The sequence below is a fragment of the Diabrotica virgifera genome, chromosome 3 (genome assembly GCF_917563875.1).
Source record: "Diabrotica virgifera virgifera chromosome 3, PGI_DIABVI_V3a".
Lineage (NCBI taxonomy): Eukaryota > Metazoa > Arthropoda > Insecta > Coleoptera > Chrysomelidae > Diabrotica > Diabrotica virgifera.
The window spans coordinates 91,230,974-91,252,826 of record NC_065445.1 but is presented as its reverse complement, the minus strand read 5'-3'; the positions used below and the strand labels follow the sequence as shown (position 1 = coordinate 91,252,826).

The following is a 21,853-nucleotide window of genomic DNA, read 5'->3' as shown; positions in this document are numbered from 1 at the left end:
TATGTGGATGCCTATGCAGAAATGCACAGCGCTTTAAGAAGAAGAATTGACATTGTACAGTATACTCTATAACGAACACAGGTATTACTAGGTTTCATTTATAATGAGGCACATTAGGGGTCTCATGAAATTCCTATTGAACTAAACACCTGTATAACGAGGCATATTTCATTATAACCAGGGAAAATAAGATTGAAGAACATGTTTCTTCACCTGTTCTTCACGTATAAATAAATATCCCAGCTGCCTGTATACAGGAATGCCTAAAATCTGTGTGCTTATGGAAGCCAGTTATGTAATAAACTCCACAGCCTGTCAACTTTGTCCCTTTAAACTATCAACTCTTTGTCAAAAGCGCCATTCGCACAATATTTAGCATCTTATATTGCTCGGAATGGCTTCACTATAGGAAGTAAATGTCTTAGAAAACTACATTTACGGTTGAAAATTTGGTAGTAACGTTTGTTGAATTTTGGTTATTTAGTTACTGATTATTTTTTTTATTGGAGGATGTATAGTTTGTATGTATATGCTTTTTGTATGAGTTAGTGAGATAAGATTTTTGTTGTAGTATTTTTTTTGTTTTTGAACACCTTGGTTGCAAAACAGCAACGTTCATTCTTTTTCAAAAAAGATTTTTGAGAAAGCACTTGAAGCCTGATCGGCGATTTGGATTCCCAGTTTTTTAAATTGAAATGGTATTTTTTCAATCCTTTGGTGGGACGTGCTGGGAATTCTTTTATTGAGGTCTCCGTTGGTGTGCTGGAAATTTGGGGCATGTGAAGATTTTTTTTTTGGAAAACCTCAAAAGACTAAAATATGATGTTTGTTAATGGCTAGGCTGAGAGTTGTTTAATGGACTCTTTTGCTAGGGTGTTCCGGTAGTACAATAATTGTATGTGTTTATCGATCCTGGGGCTTTGAAGAAGCTGTAATAGAAGTACATTTACATTTATTTAGCAGTTCATATTTGACATTTAACCATTTGACAAATTTAAGGAAGATTTCAGTGTGTTTATCCAGGCAAATGATTTGTTATTGAAGGAAATAAGGACAGTAACAGATTTTATTTTATTTTATGGGAGAAAACAAGAAGAAACAATGTACAATTTAGATTGGTTAAACGGGTCTAAAAAGGGGACTAAAATAACAAGTTTTTATATTTAGGTGAAGGAAACCGCTGGTTCTGGTTAATTTTTTTTGTTAAATAAATTACTTACTTTTGTTCTTATAAACTGTTGAAATCAAAATTAATATTTGTATGTAAAAAGGGACTTAAATTTATGTTGACATTACATTCTCTGTAGTTATCTAGAATCTAGTGTTTTATTTGAGCATGTCTCATGCTCTAAATCAAACCAACTAATAATAAAAAAATAATTTTAACTGAGAAATAGCTGTGGTAATATAACGAAATCGGCTCATAACGAGGTAATTAGTCTGCCATTTCAGTTCTTGCTATAGAGGGAGTCTACTGTATTAAGTACTATGAACAATTTTGTCATTGTACTATTTACATGATGTAGATTGTGACATTTTCTTTTACGAAATAAATACAGTAGAACCCCGATTATCCGTGCTCCTCGGGACCGGACGTTGGCACGGATAATCCGAACATTTATTTCTTATTGTAATACATATGTACGTATATCCATACATATAGCCCTACCATAAAAAGACAACAGAAAAAATAAATGTTTCATTATGAGTCTCCCTCTCCATGTATAGAGTTTCCGTCGAGTGATTTACAGTGACGCTATTTTGATGAAACCTCAAAAATGCAATTTAAGTAATAGAAAATCATAGCACGGATAATCCGCACACGGATAATCGGGGTTCTACTGTAATCAATATACAGTGGAACCTGCTTAATTCGAACTTCCATAATTCGAAATCTTCTTTAATTCGAATTTTTATTCTGGTCCCTAGCATTTCCTATATAAGTAATGGTAAAAAGTCATGAATAATTCGAATTATATTTTGGATAATTCGAACTTTTCTGCTACCTTTTCTGAATATCTTAGAATCTCTTGTCATTACTGAGAAGCTAAATTCTAAAAAGCAGCTAAAAATTTCGGATCTCTTTGGAAAAAAATAAAGTCGGTCTTGTTTATAGCTTGAAAATGTTTCAATTGGTATTTTTGGCCGAATTTTGTTAGCCAATTTTTTTAGGTTGACAAAACTCAGGCAAGAATAGGAACAAAAACCTCTCCAAGCGATAAAAATGATCAACCTACTGTTTTTTACTGATCAACTACAGATATTTATCATTTGCAGATGTTTTTGTAGGTAATCCTTGTTTTTGTAGATTTATTTTTTAATTCGAATTTTTTTAACGGTCCCCTGAGATTCAAATTATCAAGTTTCACTGTATTTGCTTTACTGAAATTTATCAAAATTCTGTCTCTAACTTCTAACTGTGTATTAGGTTTACCAGATAAAACTTTTAGAAGAAAAGCATTAAATGTTCTGTAGAATGTGAAGAAAAGGATATCCAACCAAATTCACACAATTAATGGGGATCTATAAGGTCGACCTTGCATCAGTTAAATACTTACCACCTTTAACAACTTTAATTTTAACATCAGGATATTCAGGAATAGAAAAGAGTTTTTGGTCATTTACTGTAATAACAACTGGCTGAAATTTTATATGTCTTCCTTCCCTTTGCGCCTTATACTGCTTAACCTCAATATCTTTTTTACAACTTCTTGGTCTACCTCTGGATCGTCTCTGTAGATCCACATTAAAATCAGGTTCTGATTTGATTAAATTAGGTTCTGATTTGATTAAGTTAGGTTCTGATTTGATTATTGGACAAGTGTTTACATTGGAAACACTTGTACTTTCTTGGATATTTTCTGGTGTACTTACTTCTGAATCGGGCATTACGGATGTTTGTTCGAGGACAACATCAACTTACTATGAATAAATCATTCTGAACAATTTATTAAAAAAAGTAAGGGATAATTGTAAATATTTTTATGGTTAGATATCAAATCAAAACAAGTAAAAAATCCGAGCTTAACCGCACACTTGTTGCCTACCTTCAAACTAAGATGGCGATGGCGATGGCGGATGCGAGGGATGGCTTAATATAGATGTCGACGTTGCCAGATGTATTTCAAATTTATTCAGAACTAATAAATTAAAATAATTTTAAATAATAATAATTATTTATGAATATGTATATGATTTTATTAATAAGTATTTAAATTATTATATTTGAATTTTATAGCTTGTGGGCGGGTTATTTGATTTAATTATAGCAATTTATTATTTATAACAATTTTTAAACTAATTATAAATTTTTTTTCGGTTCGAAATGACTTTTAATAATTTGAGTTATTTTACGACGAAAGTTAGTGTATTTTTTTGGCAAAATACATACTTTACGTGTAAAATACAGGTAATTCAAAATGTCGAAAAAAGCCAATTTTGTTTTAAGGCTATTTTTGAATAGGTTGGACATCGAATTAAAAAAAAAAATAAAAAATATGAGATGAAATCTTAAGTCAAGTAGTTTCAAAATAAAATGCGCAATTCCATTTTGATTTTAATTAGCATAAATCAGTTAAAAAAAGAGCGTGCACTTTTCGACTGAAGTGAATACTTATATCGCGTTATTAATATTTTATGTAAGTGAATGAAATTTTATGTCTGCATATTACTGAATTGTTAATATTTTTAGATAGATAGATAGATATTTATTCATTTAAATAGGTTACCCTAATATACAATCAATGTAGAGAATAGATATTACAAATAATTTACAAAATCGAATATAACTAAGCAATCTAACAATAAAACACTGAAAACGTTTGTTTTCTATAACTAAGCAACATCAAATGAAATTGAAACAAACTTTAAATAAATTTTACAACATATAATACCATACAATACCCACCCATAAAATTAACGTAATAAAGTATTACATCACTTGTTTCTAATATACAGCTTAAGTTTGGTATTAAAAGATTTTAGTGACATCGTATTTTTTAATTCACCCGGTAGAGCGTTAAACTCATTAAAACCCCTGAATACTAATGAGTTTATCGTCATTCTATAATTTGTTTTTGCTATGTAAATATTCCCCATATTTCTTGTAGAATAATCATGCACATTTTTATTGTACACTATGAACTGCTTAAAGTAATCTGGAGCTACATTATTTTAAGTATTTTATAAACCAAAATCATTGTATAATAATACAGTTTCTCTTCAATTGTGAACCAACTTAAAACCTGTAGCATATATGATACAGGTGTAAGTCGATTTGTTTTCAATATAATTCTCATGCCACGATTTTGTAGTTTTTGTAGTTGATTGAGTTTATTTAAATTAAACATATACAATATAGTTGCGCAGTACTCAAAATGTGACTGAATAATTGAATTAAAAACTGTAATTTTAGCTTGAGTCAATATATTTTGTGATATTCGGCTAAAAAAATATAGTTTTTTCGTTATTTTCCGGACAATATAATCAAAATGATGATCAAAATTCAAACAACTATCAATTTGAAACCCCAAATATTTAACACATCTTACAATACCAATCTTTTCATTTTTTACTTGTAGCAGAATGTTATCGGTATTTAATTGGCTATATTTGTGTTTTGTTGTAAAGATCATTGCTTTAGTTTTGGAAATATTTAATTTTAATTTATTTGATGCCAAGTATTTAGCCATTTTTTTAAATGTATTATTCATTTTTTGAATCGATACTTCAAGGTTAGTATCACTACAAGCTACAAAAGTATCATCCGCAAAAAGATTAATAAATTCACTTTCTACATATAGGTCTATGTCATTTAGATACAATATAAATAAGAGAGGCCCCAATACGCTGCCTTGTGGTACCCCAACATTGATATAATGTTCAGAGGATAATGCCCCATCAAAACGTACTATCTGCTTCCTATCACTAAGATAATCACTTATGTAGGGAAAACTATCATCCCGATGAAGATCTAGATTTGTGTACTTTACCTACAAACCCATAATTTTGTAGTTTTGTTAGGAGTATTTGGCGATCAATGGTTTCAAAGGCTCTTTTAAAATCAAGAAAAACACCTACTACGTATCGGTTTTTATCAATATCGTTTTTAAGTTTACAGAGAGTCAATTGTAAAGCTGACTCACATTAATGTTTCTGTCGAAAACCGGACTGATTATTTATTAAAATTGAATTTTTTTCCCACGTGTTCTAGTAGTTATAAACTGCTATCTCTAATATTTTTTCAATTGGGGGTAATGTGTTAATGGGCCTAAATTCACTAGCTTTATTTGTATTCAAAATCTTCTGAATAGGAACAATTGTACTCACTTTCAAAAGTGTAGGAAATCTACCTGTCATTAGAGAAGTGTTTATAAAATTCAGTATAACGTAACCAATTGATTCAAAAATTTCCCTCACCTTCCTTGAATTTAATATTTCATGTATGGAGAACTTGTTGTCCGTACTATAAACTATTTTACGTAAGTCTAACATTGACAGTGGTTTAAATTCACTCAAATTTAAATTTAAATTATTATTGGTATTGGTCCAGGAATTTATTGAATCAATATTTTCGACAATATTTTTTATACTCCTGACAAAATATTTGTTAAAATTTTCTGCAATCTCCAAACGTTCTCTTAATACATTATGCTCCGCATCTATATCAAAACATATACAGCTAGGAATATCAAAGTTTTTAACATTAATAAAATTTTTTAATGTTTTCCACATTTTGTTAGCTTTTCCAAATTTAGCTTGTGGGTATGACATCGATCTTTATCAACAAAAGCCACTCGTCTACAAACTATAAAATTTAAAATAAAATGATTTTAAAATCGTGTCAAAACTGTTTTAGTTCTGAATAAATTTGTAAACAGTTGAGTTGACGATATTGACGCTTAAAATGAATAATGAATACGAGCATAGTAAGATGTAATTCTAATGTAAAAAATCGAGCTCAGACTCAATTTAAAATCAGATATACGGGAGAAAAGTATGTAGATGACGTGAGAGAGAAGATTGAAAATAGGAAGAGACAAAAAAATAAAACATTAAAATAAAAAATAAAAAAAAGAAACAGACGGCGAGAAGGTTGGCCATTGGAATCGCAAATAATATCCATAACCCAGGAAATAAACATCATAATATTATATCCAACGCAAAATGAAAGTTACTGCGTATACAGGCAACAAATGTAACAAATTTATACTGTAGTCGTAGTCGAATATGGAGGCACAAGCAGCACACTAAGGAGAAGAGACATTAGAGCCATCATGCCCTTTGACGACATACATCAGACTTTTTCAATTTTGCACCAATAATACCCCAAAAGATGAAAACTATTTATAGTTGTTCCAACGGATCTTTGCACAAACGTAATGATTTATTTGCTTAGGAAATGGCTACTATCCCGGTGGGCGTATTTTATAAAGTTATTTTATTGAATTTTTTTACCTGTTTCACTGTGGAGAAGATCGATGTACTCAAACATTAAACATATTGAATATAATACCGAGTATTACTAATATAACGATAAATATAGAACGTTCATAAATAAATTTAAACAAACAAAAAGAACAGTAAAGTCGAAAATAAACAAATAATCTTCCGTTCGACAGAACCATAAACAAACTCATGTAGTATGACAATTTTTAAGTTACAAAAAATACTTGTCTCAGCTTATAAATAAATAATTACCGGAAGTAAATAAAACAGCAACAGTTAGTCGTTCTAACAATTATGTTTGAAAATGAACAATAAAAATTACAATGAAGTGTATCCACGAAGACTAAGTTTAAATAATGTGAAGTCATTTTTAAACATAACAAAGGCGCCAATGTCACTGAAAATTATAAACGTCAAAATTATTAGTAAATAATGTACCGGTTATCCTTGTTTAACTTATTGCGGTTTCTATGGAGAAGCGGCTTAGGCTAAGGCTCCACGGGCGAGAAATTCACGCTAGCCGTAGCCGTAAAACGAACTTAAGGTTCCACGGAACGGAATAGGAATAGCCGAACTGAACCGACTACGCACAAGTCCTGTAGTCGGTACAGTTCGGCTATTCCTATTCCGTTCTGCGGAACCTTAAGTTCATTTTGCGGCTACTGCTAGCGTCAATTTCCAGCCCGTGGAGCCGTAGCCTTAAGGTGAAACAGTAGCGATCAACAGGTAGCGAAAACGCGTTCCAAGATTGCGGCTGTAATTTTGAATATTTTTTCGAGATATTTGAACTACTAATGAAATAAAAAATTTTAGTAGTTCCAAAATGACACAAAATCTAGGCATCGGATAAAAAAGTTTATTTGAAGAAAGTGTATTTTTCATTAGTAGTTCCAAAATGACACAAAATCTAGGCATCGGATAAAAAAGTTTATTTGAAGAAAGTGTATTTTTTTGTTCTTCTTAATGGCGGTACAGGCTCGTTTTTTTAATATTGTATTTAATTACAGAGTAATTTCCACATATTAATATATTTTTCAAATTGGGCTCTGTACCTCCATTCTTTATTATATTATGAATACGTGTGCCAAATATCTCGAAAAAATATTCAAAATTACAGCCGCAATCTTGGAACGCGTTTTCGCTACCTGTTGATCGCTACTGTTTTCTCTTAAGGTCGCGGCATATTATCAACCACGTGGCGTTTCCAGCACGTAGTGTAGTCTCCTAAAAACCTTATTTTACTGAAAGGTGTCTGATACGATACGTTCCAGACAGTGTGAATTGTTCAATTGTTCATATTTAAAACCATTTAATTAGTCCATGTGGTGAGACCGCTCCCGTCTGAAAAAAATTCTGATTCGGTTTCTTTGTGGATTCCTATTCAAAAATGTCCCCTTTAAACAAATCTGAAGGGTGCCTAGCGGAATTTTTGGACAGAAATTGTTTAAACAATATTTTTAAACAAATACAAAAGATCACCTTTTTTGACCCAAAGAATATTTTTTTAGGTTTTTTGGGTCATTCTAAACAATAAAGGTATCTTGTGAATTTTCTCAAAAGTTGATAGTTTTCGAGTTATAGGCAATTTAAAATCTGAAAAATGCGAAAATACGCATTTTCAAGGCTTAAAAACTCATATTTAAATTAGTATTTTTGAGGTTGCCAAGTACTTGAATTGTAGTTCAAACATTCATTTTCAAGATTCTGCAGACTGATCGGGTCTAACTTAAATTTACACCGTTGTTATTTAATTGTTAATTATGCGTGTCCATCCGATTTTTTTGCCGGTGCGGCGCACACTTTTTCCAAAAATCTCCTATTTTTTTCGAATAATATATTTTTTAGATTTTTCGGGACATTCTAAATAAAATAGGTTTGTTGTCATTTTTCTCAAAAGTTAATAGTTTTAAAGTTATGAGCGATTTAAAGCGCATTTTCGGATTTTAAATCGTTTATAACTTTAAAACTATTAACTTCTGAGAAAAATGACAAGAAACCTATTTTATTTAGAATGTCCCGAAAAATCTAAAAAAATATATTTTTCGGAGAAAAATAGGAGATTTTTGGAAAAAGTGCGCGCAGCACCGGCAAAAAATCGGATAGACACGCATAATTAACAATTAAATAACAACGGTGTAAATTGAAGTTAGACCCGATCAGTCTGCAGAATCTTTAAACTACAATGCAAGTACTTGGCAACCTCAAAAATACTAATTTAAATATGAGTTTTTAAGCCTTGAAAATGCGTATTTTTGCATTTTTCAGATTTTAAATCGCCTATACATCGAAAACTGTCAACTTTTGAGAAAAATCACAAGATACCTTTATTGTTTAGGATGACCCAAAAACCCTAAAAAAATATTCTTCGGGTCAAAAAAGGTGATCTTTTGTATTTGTTTAAAAATATTGTTTAAAACAATTTCTGCCCAAAAATTCCGCCCGGCACCCTTCAGATTTGTTTAAAAGGGACATTTTTGAATAGGAATCCACAAAGAAACCGAATCAGAAATTTTTTCAGACGGGAGCGGTCTCACCACATGGACTAAATCATATTTTTCGGAAACTAAACGCTACGTGCTGGAATCGCTACCTGCATGATAATATGCTGCAACCTTAAGCCTCTTGTCCATAGGAACCGCAATAAGTTAAACAAGGATAAGTGGTACATTATTTACTAAGAATTTTGACGTTTTTAATTTTCAGTGACATTGGCGCATTTGTTATGTTTAAAATGGCTTTTCGTAAGCCATTATTATTTAAACTTTTAGTCTTCGTTGATACACTTCATTGTAATTTTTATTTTCAAACATAATTGTTAGAACGACTAACTGTTGCTCTTTTATTTACTTCTGGTAATTATTTATTTTTAAGCTAATGAGACAAGTATCTTTTTGTCAACTTAAAAATTGTGATTATACTACATGAGTTTCTTGGGTAATCTTGCGATACTAGTTACTGTGAATAAAAAAGAGGCCTAGTATAAAAAGTAATTCGTGAGTAATTTCATGCAAGTGCACAGATCCGTGTGAACAACTAAAGCAATGAACAGACTGCTGCGATTTAATCGGTGCGTCGACGACACGATTTTTCTCGCAATATAAGCGACAGCGTTTTTTCATTGTCATGAACACATTGCTGCGATTATTCGTCGTGACGACGACGTGTTTTTTCTCATTGATCACGTTGAACCGATCACAACAACATAGTCTAGAATGGATTCTTCGGAATCGGAGGAAGATTTGATCTTGCTGGTAGCTTTAGCAGACGAGGAGGATCAAAGGTAAAATATCTAAATATATATTAAAATTAAAGATTGTCTTGTTATGTACTCACTAGGCAACTGGAAATATTATACCTGGTTCGTCCACATAAGTAGGAATAACAATTTTTAATTTTCTTGTTTTTGTAAAGAATATTTTAATTCATTTTCTTTTCAATATTATGGGACACCCCGTATATACGAGTAGGCCAATACCTAATTCAGTGAGTATGTATTAATTTTTATCATTATTTTCAAGTAAAAACCTTAAAGTTTTTTGTATGTAATTACCTGCCTACTCGCCTCATTTTAAAAAGACAATTCGCCAACCAACTCTCTTGGTTAACAGTCACTTACAATCATTCCGAAAAGTGTATAGAAACTCAATATAGTCCTCGCGAGTGATTTATACTGTATACTACTCAGCAATAGCAGTACGAAAAATAGCAGGCCTGCTCCAGCTTGTGCAACGAGAAATGACAAGGTAGGAAATATTTTTATTACAATTTACTTTAAGGTCTGGTTTTTTTACTGTTATTTTTTTTTATTCTATTTTAAATTCACCCTATGCTAAACAGTCCACTAATAAAGCTCACTGAGTTAGTAATCTCCTCCAAGATGATTTATTGGTCCTTCGAGCCGGATAGATCCATTTTCTATATTTTTTTCTTGCATTTTTCATTTTTCTAAGAGGGTAATATAGTCGGGGAAAGTTTCTTTTAAACCTGAATTGTTTGATTTTATTGTCATACTTTGCTAATTTACAAAGATCAGAATCAAATTCAGGTTATTTAACCGCATTTCCTTTGACTTTATTTTTTTGTTATTCTTTAACATAAGGCGATAAAATATTCTTTACAAAATTAAAATCACGTATCAATTAGTAAATTGGTTTTTTGTTTGTGCCGATCGTTAGTGGTACCTATACCTCAGTTAATGTTGTTTTTTAAGTAAAAAAGGAACACATTAATGTAAAAGTAATTATTATTAAATTGTCAACGTCGGCCAATAGACAAATTTTGTTATAATAATTATTATACAGGTTGACTCTATTATAGATGAAACTGTGTGTTTATTTTACACAGTAATTTTTATTTAAAGGGTTTATGTTTTACAATTATTTTTTGTCTATAAATATTCAAATAGCAGAGGACATAGTTTTCTATTTTATTAGCACAAAGTTCGGTTGTATTTTATTAATTTTCGTGTGGTGAACCTATTTTATTTCCTAACGCTAATTTCATATTTTTCTAAATTTATTAATTCTACATTTAAATTTACAAAATGGCAGATGAAATTAAAAAATATCAATCTTTAAGACAAGTTGAAGTGCAACAAATGACTGAAATTCATGATGTTGCTTTAAAGGTAGCTGCTGACGATAAGAATTTTTACCCGGTTTTGGAAGTTATGTATGAAGGATTGGAAAAAATTCGTGACAATTTTTATGATCTTCATAATAAAATAATTATGTTAGTTTCTGAGCAAGATAATGAGGACGCGCTATTTAAAGTCGAAGATGATTGCCGTAGTAATTTTGACAAATTATATTATAAAATTAAATTAACATACGTGCAAGCCTTTAGAAAATCTTCAACATCAAGTCAGCAAACTACATCAACTTCACAGTCTCAAAATCCTTTACCTATAAATTATTTTAATTTACCGAAACCGGAATTGCCATCTTTCAGTGGAAAAATAACTGAATTTAGAAGTTTTATAGATCAGTTTGATGCTCGCGTTCATACTCTTACTTACTTACAACCAATTGACAAATTTAATTTGTTACTATCGTGTTTAAAGGGTGCAGCGCGCGATGCTGTGGATCATATTGACATCACAGCAAACAATTATCCAATTGCCTATGATCTGCTTTGTGAAAGGTTTAATAATGTTAGGGTAATCGCTGCCAATTTATGGAATAACCTTGAAAGTTCACCACAACTGACTTCAGAAGATCCAAAAGAACTACGCAAGTTGTTAGATACATTTTCGAAAAATGTGGCATCTCTAAATAAGCTAGGACTACCCACAGTACATTGGGATTTTATACTTGTTCAAATGATTTTAAAACGATTAACTGTTTCTTTAGTAACACGTTTTGAGCTTTTTCATAATAATTCAACCATCCCAAGCTATAAAAAACTGATTGATTTTTTAAATCAAAGTTGTCTCGCTTTAGATAATATTGATTTTCACACTAAACCAAAATCTAACTTTTCTAAAAAACCTAATTCTTCCAAATCTACATCATTGCTTGCTCAAACAGAACCTGAACCAAAATGTTCTATCTGTAAAACTAATGATACCCATGCCATTTATAAATGCTCCGTTTTTTGGCAAAATCTCCTGTAGATCGATTTCAATTAATAAAAAAGAACAAGATGTGTATTAACTGTCTTGGATCACATCGTTCTAGCCTATGCAAATCTACATGGACTTGTCACTCGTGCCATAAAAAACATCATACACTACTTTGCTTCTCCTCTTCTAAGAAAGAAGAGAATGTTCAAGATTCGGCGGCATCCACTTTAAATTCAACGACTGGATCATCCGTTTCTGTGTGTTTTTCTTCCGCTGATAAAAGTACTTTGCTTTCCACTGCATGTATTGAGGTGCTTGATTGTCACGGTAACTACCAACCTGTTAGGTGTCTGTTAGATTCGGGAAGCATGACGTCCTTCATCTGTCAAAAGACCCTTAGGCGTTTAGGTTTACGTCCCATGAAAACTTCAGCTAACATCCAAGGATTAGGTTCTATGCAGTCGAACACTAATTTAGGTGGGGTTACCATTTCTTTTAAACCAGTACGTAAATCTTCTCCTATTTTGACAACCAATGCGTTAGTCTTGACAAAAATATGTGAGGATCAGCCTTTATGTAATTTAGAAGTTAATACTTGGCCCCATATTGCTAATTTAAAGTTAGCAGATGATAACTTCTTTCGTAGAGGATCCATAGACATTCTTTTAGGAGCTGATGTATTCTCTACAATTCTTTTGGATGGACGTATTTACGGCAATCAAGATGAACCTGATGCAATTAATACTATATTTGGCTATGTGCTTATGGGAAAAGTAAATATTTCAAAGGCACCTACTCTTACGTCTTTATTTTGCCAAGTTGAAGATACGGTTTCTTTGGATCAGCAAATAAAGAAATTCTGGGAATTAGAAGCAGTCCCTGAAGTTTTTTGCTTAGCTCCTGATGACGCTAAAGTGGAAAATATGTTTATGAATACTTATACGCGTGAACATTCAGGACGCTTTGTAGTAGATCTACCTTTTAAGGAAGAAAATCCTGTCTTTCCTAATATTAGATCACTTGCTCTTAGTAGGTTTTATTCATTAGAAAGAAGGCTTCAAAAATCTCCTGAACTTTATGACCAATACCGCACCTTTACGAAGGAATTTGTTGAGCTCGGTCACATGGAACCTGTCCCATTGAATAACTTCGATTCACCTTATGTTTACTATTTATCGCATCATTGTGTTTTAAGACCTGAAAGTCTAACAAGTAAATTAAGGGTCGTTTTTAATGGTTCCGGGCATCTTCCAAATCAACCCTCACTCAATGACAAATTATTCACTGGTCCTAAGCTTCAGACTGACATCTGTACAATTTTGATTAATTTTCGATTGCATGGTTATGTAATTACGGCCGATATTTCTAAAATGTATAGGCAAATTTTAATTAATCCTACTCAAACAGATTATCAAAGAGTACTTTGGCGTTCTAATAATTCTGAACCTGTTCGAGATCTTCGTATCAACAGAGTTGTTTATGGTCTCTCTTGTTCTCCTTATCTTGCTATTAGATGTCTACATCAGTTGGCTAATGATGACGGGGATTCGTTTCCTCTAGCAGCCGAGGCACTTAAAACTGGAACCTACGTTGATGATATCATTTCTTCCTGTCCTAGTTTCGAAAATGCCTTAGCACTAAGAGACGAACTTATTGCCTTACTTGCCAAAGGAGGTTTTGAGTTGAAAAAATGGTCCAGTAATGTACCCGATTTATTGAAAGGATTAGCTGTATCAGATTTAGCAATAAAACCTCTTACATTTAATGATGATATTTCGTCCAAAACACTTAAAGTATTAGGGTTGGAATGGGACGCTTCTTCGGATACATTTGCTTTTAAAGTTCAAGTTTTAGACTCTTCTTGTACAAAACGTCATCTTTTGTCCAATTTAGCAAAAATATTTGATCCTCTTGGATTTTTATCTCCAATAATATTTCTAATTAAACACCTTATTCAAAGAATATGGACTCAAAAGATTGGTTGGGATGATGCTCCATCAAAAGAAATTATCCGTTTGTGGAAAAAATACATTGATGATGTAGCATATTTGAGTAAATTAAATTTACCTCGTCGTTTATTAATTGACGATATTTTACGCTTAGAAGTTCACTGTTTTGGTGACGCTAGCGAGAAAGGTTACTGCGCTGTCTTGTACTTTCGATGCTTATCACCTTCAGGCCAACCTTTTGTTTCTTTTGTTATAGCTAAATCTAAGGTCGCACCCATTAATAAGGGACTTACTATTCCCAGATTAGAATTGTCTGCTGCGGTTTTAGTGGCTCGACTAGTCTCCTTTGTTTCTTCTGTTATTAAAGATAAAGTAGAAATCAAGGAAATATACTGTTATTCTGATTCTGCTGTTACATTACGTTGGTTACAATCTTCCCCTCATCAGTGGAAAACTTTTGTGAGCAATAGAGTAGCTTATGTGCAGGAACGAGTAACTTCTTCATGTTGGCACTATGTTCCTTCTGAAGAAAATCCTGCTGACATTGGTTCAAGGGGTTGCTTACCCTCTGAGTTAATTAACTGTTCCAAATGGTGGGCGGGGCCAACCTTCTTACAATCTGATCCGCTAACGTTCTTTGAACTTAATTCAAAGGAGTCTACTAATGTAAATTTGGAAGTGCGGACTGTCGCATTGATTGCTGAAATTCCCAATAATTTTTTAGATATTTTATTGGATCGTCATTCGTCTTTAAATAGGTGTGTTCGATGTTTGTGTTACATTATTCGTTTTTTCCATTATGTAACCAAAAACCGATATGGTAATCTGGAAATAGGTTGTTTAAGTTTATTGGAGCAACATAACTCCTTACTGGTTTTTGTTAAACGAACACAGCAGATCTTTTTTAATACTTTAATAAATTTTATCCAAGATAAACAGCTGCTTCCAAAAAATTTAAGAAAGCTTTCACCTTTTATCGATGCAAAGGGAATTCTACGTGTAGGTAGTCGCCTAGCTAATGCGCCCATTTCGTATGATCGCAAATTTCCGGCATTACTTCCTAACAGTTGTAAATTAACTGATATGATTATTGAATCTACTCATCTGCAATATCTACACGCCGGGCTTCAAACTGTTCAATACCTAATTTCTCAGCGTTTTTGGATTATATCTTCCAAACGAGCCATTCGTAGAGTACTGTCTAAATGTGTTAAATGTTTTAAGGTGAATCCTTTGTCCCCAGTTCCGTTAATGGGAAATCTACCGCTAGCTCGAATATCTCAACTAAAACCTTTCAGTAATGTTGGAGTTGATTTTGCGGGCCCTTTTCCTATAAGAGCTTCCAAACTTCGAAAGTCTCAAACTCTTAAAGCGTATTTGTCGCTTTTTATTTGTTTCTCAACAAAAGCTCTTCATTTAGAGCTCGTATCTGATTTATCCACTGACGCGTTTTTAGCTGCGTTTAAGCGATTTGTCAGTCGTAGAGGCCGATGTCAACATGTTTATAGTGACAATGGCACTAACTTTGTTGGAGCCAGAGCAGAACTTAACAGATTGGCATCACAAGCTGCTTCTCATGAATCTATTCAATGGCATCTCATTCCCCCTTCTTCTCCACACTTTGGAGGTTTATGGGAATCTAATATTAAGACGGTAAAGGGTCATTTAATTCGCACAATTGGAGAACAAGTACTAACTTTTGAAGAGTTATATACTATTTTTTCTCAAATTGAGGCCATCATGAATTCGAGGCCAATATGCCCGTTAAGTTCAGACCCAAACGATCTTAGTGCGTTAACTCCAGGACATTTTTTGACCATGGAGCCTTTGAGTGCTCCGGCCGAAGAAACGTTGCTCGATGTTCCGCACAATCGGTTGAATCGTTGGCAATTATTAAATAAGTTGCACCAACAGATTTGGGAACGGTGGTCTAAGGAGTACCTCCAAACTCTTCATCAAAGGGCTAAATGGAATTCTCCGTCTCCAAACGTCCAACTAGGTACCTTAGTGGTAATCCGTCAAAACAATATTCCCCCGCTACAATGGCCTTTGGGCCGTATAATTGAGGTTCATCCTGGATCTGATGGTATAGTTAGAGTGGCCACAGTGAAAACTAATAGTGGTATATATAAACGCTCTATAGTAAAATTATGTCCTTTGCCTTTTGAGCCGTAACAATACTGCGTATTGTGGTGGGCGGTTGTGGTTCGTCCACATAAGTAGGAATAACAATTTTTAATTTTCTTGTTTTTGTAAAGAATATTTTAATTCATTTTCTTTTCAATATTATGGGACACCCCGTATATACGAGTAGGCCAATACCTAATTCAGTGAGTATGTATTAATTTTTATCATTATTTTCAAGTAAAAACCTTAAAGTTTTTTGTATGTAATTACCTGCCTACTCGCCTCATTTTAAAAAGACAATTCGCCAACCAACTCTCTTGGTTAACAGTCACTTACAATCATTCCGAAAAGTGTATAGAAACTCAATATAGTCCTCGCGAGTGATTTATACTGTATACTACTCAGCAATAGCAGTACGAAAAATAGCAGGCCTGCTCCAGCTTGTGCAACGAGAAATGACAAGGTAGGAAATATTTTTATTACAATTTACTTTAAGGTCTGGTTTTTTTACTGTTATTTTTTTTTTATTCTATTTTAAATTCACCCTATGCTAAACAGTCCACTAATAAAGCTCACTGAGTTAGTAATCTCCTCCAAGATGATTTAATACCAAATATCTGTTTTCATATAATGTGCAAGTTTTAATATTATATTATATTGTGTTATATTTTTTATAGAAAAAGAAAAATTTGGACTCATGAGATAAATTTGGAAAGACATCAAAAAGGAGAATTTCATACTAGACAAGGCGGAAACGGCGGGTTCGTTGGGAAAAATATTCCCATGAGATATTTTTGCATAATCACATTCGTGAGACATCCCAGAATAAGGTTCAAGAAGTCGCCCACGTGAAAAGTGGGCCAACTTTTTTTTAACAATTTTTTTTTTATTCAAATTGCAAAAATCAATATCTTTTGCCATGACTAATTGTTTTTAGGTTTTTTGGACCATTCTGGACAAAAAAGGTATCTTATAATTTTTCTCTAAAGTTGGTCCTTTTCGAGTTATAAGCAATTTAAAATTTGAAAAACGCGAAAATGGCCATTTTTAAGACTTAATAACTCGGTTAAAAATTATTATTATGAAAGTCAGAAAGTGACTAAATCAAAGTTTAAAGTCTCCGCTACACGATCCTGAAAAAATCTGTGTCACTAATTTACTACTAAGCTGTTATTTTTAATTTAACAATGAGCGGTTAGATCGTATTGGCGCGGTTGTAAATGTGAGTGCGAGTAAGATGCACAATTGGACTGCTGGAATGGCTTCTCTCTCGCACTCAGTATTTACAGATGACGCACACGTGCATGGTGCTTATTATTATTACTTAAAATAACAGCTTAGTGATAAAACAATGACAAAAATTTCTTCAGGATCTTGTAGGGGGGGCTTTAAACTTTGATTTAGAAATATATTGACTTTCATAGTAATAACTTTTAACCAAGTTATTAAGCCTTGAAAATCGCCATTTTTCGTTTTTTTTCAATTTTAAATTGCTTATAAGTCGAAAACGATCAACTTTAGAGAAAAATTATAAGAGATCATTTTTGTCCAGAATGGTCCAAAAAATTAAAGACAAAATTGTTCGGGTCAAAAATATTGATTGTTGCAATTTGATTAAAAAAAAATTGTTTAAAAAAAATTGGCCCACTTTTCACGTGGGCGACTTCTTGAACCTTATTCTGGGATGTCTCACGAATGTGATTATGCAAAAAAATCTCATGGGAATATTTTTCCCTTCGAACCCGCCCTTTTCGCCTTGTCTATACGTTAGTAGTGCCACAACTTCGAAATGACGAAAAACGTTTTTATAAATACTTCAGAATGAAAATTGCTTATTTTGATGAAATTGTAAACTTAATAAGGGAAGATATTTCTAAGCTTGATATCAATTTTCGTGAATCTATTTCAGCGGAAGAAAGACTAGCCATTACTTTGAGGTAAATCATCACTCATTGTATTTTTATTTTAATATTTTTTTTATATATCAACATTACAAAGGAGTATAAACTCGTAAAAAGGTGCTTGCTGAAGTCGGAAATGATTGTTCGCAATCTGCACTGCTGGTACCTGGATTATCTTCATGGGAAATGGTTCCTTGGTCTGGCGAAATAAGTGGAGTTTCACAGAAGTTCGAATCAGAGGTGTAACTATTGGAAGTTGATGGTTGAGCACTCTGGTATAGTTCAATTATCTGCTGCTGCTGCTGCTCTTCATAATGCATTAACTCTTGCTTGGCAATTATTTCAGCAATTTGTAATTTTGTTTCGGCCTGACGTTTTCCAGAAAATTGTTTTATCAAGCCTGCATATGATAGAAACAATAAATCTGTGGAGTCTTTTTCTGTTTTTTTTTCTGCTTTCAAAATAACTAATAATAGAGTCAACTGAAGTTGGTTTCGTATTTTGTACATTTCTGACTTTTCGTTTTTTTGGTTCTGGTTCTACAATCGGGGTGGTTACATCAGCGCAAGTAGCAGGCTCTTTATTTTTTGTAGGTAAGGGTACCTCAGATATATCACCAATTTCACTCTCTTCATTACGCGAAACATCTACACCATCATCTTTCTCAGTTGCAGACTCTACATTAGTCACAACTTCCGGCACATTTGAAGAGGTTTTAGCAAAAAGCAAGAAAGGTTGGAACATTTTCATACTTTCAGCCCATTGCCATGTTTTATTTTGTGCACCTTGCCCAGTTCTTGTTTTGATTACTCTTAAGTATCGCACATAAGAATCACGTAAACTTCTCCACCTTCTCTTTAGTTCCTCACCTAAAAAATATACTGTTTTAGGTTTTTAGCAACGGGCGACAGCTTCAGTACAATAGGGCACAGTTATCGTGTTGGATTTTCAACAGTCTCTACAATTATAAATGAAGTATGTGAAGCTATACGTAAAAGATTACAGCCTATTTATCTTCCCGAACCGACAACAGAAATATGGCAAAAATCAGCTGAAGATTTTCTAAACATGTGGCAATTTCCTAACTGCATCGGCAGTTTGGACGGAAAACATGTAACTATAAAATGCCCTGGAAAAACCGGGTCAAACCATTTTGGTTATTTGAAAAAATTCTCAATTGTACTGATGGCCATCGTTGATGCTAATTACAAATTTATATGCATTGATGTAGGAGGCTACGGAAAAAATAGCGACGGAGGCATATTTCAAAATTCAAACATGGGCCAGAGATTTGAAGCAGGTTTAATGAATGTTCCTGAAGATAAAAATCTTCCTGGGCAAGTGGAACCTTGTCCACATGTTTTGATTGGAGATGAGGCCTTTGCTTTGAAATCTTTTTTAATGAGACCTTTTCCCTACAAGCAATCTAGAAGTGACAGACGAAAAGAAAATTATAATACTCGTTTATGTCGAGCTAGACGTGTGGTGGAAAATGCATTTGGCATTTTAGCTCAAAAATGGCGAGTATTTTTTAGGCCAATTGAGACAAAAGTTGAAACGACAATTTCAATCGTTGAAACTTGTTGCATTTTGCATAATTTTTTACGCACTAAAGTAAACCAACAAGGACGAGAGTTTTCAGAAACTGAAGAAAATTCGGGTAGAGCTTTTATCAATATAGAAAGAGACCCAAGGCGTGCAACCAATTTAGCATTTTCAACTAGAGAAAAGTTTGTTAACTATTTTAATATTTGAAATGTGAATAAAAACTCTAAATTAAAATAATTAAAGTGAATGTATAAAAATTATTATTTAATATAATAATTAAAGTGGATAAAAACTTACAACTAAAATACTTACGGCATTCTTTCATCTCTTGACCAATTTCATCCCATATTTTATCCTTCTTTCTAATATTTTTATAGTCCTCGTGTGACAAATCATAAAGTATTGGATATTTTTTAACTAATTCTATTAATTTCTCTGTTGGAACCATTGTAAAATCGCAACGACGATGACAGAAAACGCAACCAACTGCGATAACAAAATATAACGCAGTACTAACGTTCAGGGTTGCCAGATGATTTTTTTTTAATTCCCTAGAATGTTTGTCAAAATTTCCCTAGATTTCCCTAACAACTTGACAACCATTTTACCCTAGAATTCCCTATATATTTTCAATATACGCATGCACATTACAAAACTGGGCATTGGATAAGGTCGACTTTTTCCATCTCAACAGCTAATGCGCAGGCTTACTGCCTCTGGGTAATTTCAGGGTGTCCTCCGCGAGTAGACCCAGTATTTTTTGTATATGTTACGAGCAAAGCCCGAAATAGGGCTTTTCATCGATTGTCATTTGTTTGGAGCTTCTGTCATTTGTCACATAATATTAATATATCTACGTCATACGTCTTTGGTTTGTATCATTGGTATATAATAACGTATGACGTGGACGTGGATATATTAATATTATGTGACACATGACAGAAGCTCGAAACAAATGACTTTGAATTAAAAGCTCTATTGGACAATCCTAGCATTGTACGGAAAATATTGTACATTCTAGCATTGTACTTCCAAACTGTAAAATGTCCGAAATGGTCAAAATTAAAAATGAATCGAAACAATGATCGATTCGAAGCGATTATTGTTGACAAGCGACACACCAAATCAAAAATCGAACATTTATGGTTATCTAATAATCTAGTACCTAATATTTTTATGGTTAATGGTAGAACCCAATCCCAGAGAAATCTCTTCGTGGATTTTATATATTGTGGATAATAATTTAATCCTACAACCCAGAAATCAGAAACCCTGATTAATTATAGATTTATAACATAACCTTATTAGTAGTTTGTTTGCCCTTGATAACAAATGGGGAATAATCGATAATCGTAAAAATCGATATCTGTCATATTCTCTTCACTTCTAAACTTTGACGCATCGCTGGGATTCCCCGAATTCGCGAATAAAACGATTTTCATCTAGATAATATAATATGTGCAATTTTATAAATCTTATAAAATCAAACAGATTTTTTAAAATCGTCTTACAAATATTAAGAATTCCCTAGATTTTTCATAGAATTGAATAAAATTCCCTTTTTCCCTAAGCTGGCTCAAAATTCCCTAGGTTTAGGGAAAATTCCCTAGGTCTGGTAACCCTGCTAACGTTGTCGCTGCGAGAAATCATCGCACCTATGTGTTGGTTCTCGTTAACCGCCGTGGCCATTCGTCTCGCGAAAATTTCGCATTGCGATGTTGTCGTCGACGCAACGATTAAATCGCAGCAGTCTGTTCATTCCTTAACTGTAATGATAACGAAAGAATAAAAGGAAGATATCCTGAATTGTAAACACTGTTTTGGCAACACAGCGCTGTCACTAAACAAGTAAAGAACTCCCTAATTATAATACGACATGGCTTTCTAAAACTGATTATTTTCGATTAAGTTTCAATATTTTAATGAAAATATAATTATTAATATTTAAGGGATATTATAAGATAAAAAAAGCGTGTATTATTAAAAACTAAAGTCAAATCTTGACTATTTTTGAATGTAGTCAATATATTAATTTTGTAGGTAAAACTGTATGTGGTTGACAAATACATTGTATGGGGTCTGGGTTCTTGTAAAATCGTACTGAAGTCTGGAATCTAGCTAGATAATCATTCTGGGGAATTGAAAAGCCATCTTAGATTTTTTCCTTGAATTGATAGAAAGTATAAAAAACTATATCAAACAAAAAATAATAAGTGGTAAGATAAAATTAGGGAAGATGTTTTGTATAAAGAATTTCTATATAATTCTGTAAAAATAAATATATCTAGCTATTTAATAAACATTTAACTAAAAATTGT

General features: G+C 32.7%; 3 protein-coding genes across 3 annotated transcripts in view; 1 reads left to right on the top strand and 2 right to left on the bottom strand.

Annotated features, from left to right (window-relative positions):
* The window catches only part of LOC114329976 (titin), a 100,660-nt gene that overhangs the window by 7,902 nt on the left and 70,905 nt on the right, over positions 1-21,853 (bottom strand). The gene's annotated exons all lie outside the window — the stretch shown is intronic.
* Positions 9,514-19,815, top strand: LOC126881914 (uncharacterized). The gene is made up of 4 exons (XM_050646648.1): positions 9,514-9,727; positions 16,764-16,847; positions 17,907-18,023; positions 18,878-19,815. The coding sequence occupies exons 1-4, from the start codon at positions 9,660-9,662 to the stop codon at positions 19,740-19,742; spliced, it is 1,134 nt and encodes a 377-aa protein (XP_050502605.1). The 5' UTR covers positions 9,514-9,659; the 3' UTR covers positions 19,743-19,815.
* LOC126881918 (transcription factor Adf-1-like) lies at positions 18,081-20,030 on the bottom strand. Its single transcript, XM_050646652.1, has 2 exons — positions 19,848-20,030; positions 18,081-18,856 (listed from the first exon to the last, which is right to left on the bottom strand). Exons 1-2 carry the CDS (start codon positions 19,981-19,983, stop codon positions 18,330-18,332), a joined length of 663 nt encoding a protein of 220 aa, XP_050502609.1. The 5' UTR covers positions 19,984-20,030; the 3' UTR covers positions 18,081-18,329.

Excerpts from the sequence above, each read along its gene's own strand:
- LOC126881914 (XM_050646648.1), top strand. The coding sequence starts at position 9,660 with ATGGATTCTTCGGAATCGGAGGAAGATTTGATCTTGCTGGTAGCTTTA. Across the intron at positions 16,848-17,906 it reads AGACAAGGCGGAAACGGCGG|AATGAAAATTGCTTATTTTG; the intron begins GTTCGTTGGGAA and ends TAAATACTTCAG. Across the intron at positions 18,024-18,877 it reads AGACTAGCCATTACTTTGAG|GTTTTTAGCAACGGGCGACA; the intron begins GTAAATCATCAC and ends ATACTGTTTTAG.
- LOC126881918 (XM_050646652.1), bottom strand. The coding sequence starts at position 19,983 with ATGGTTCCAACAGAGAAATTAATAGAATTAGTTAAAAAATATCCAATA. Across the intron at positions 18,857-19,847 it reads TCAAGAGATGAAAGAATGCC|GTGAGGAACTAAAGAGAAGG; the intron begins GTAAGTATTTTA and ends TATATTTTTTAG.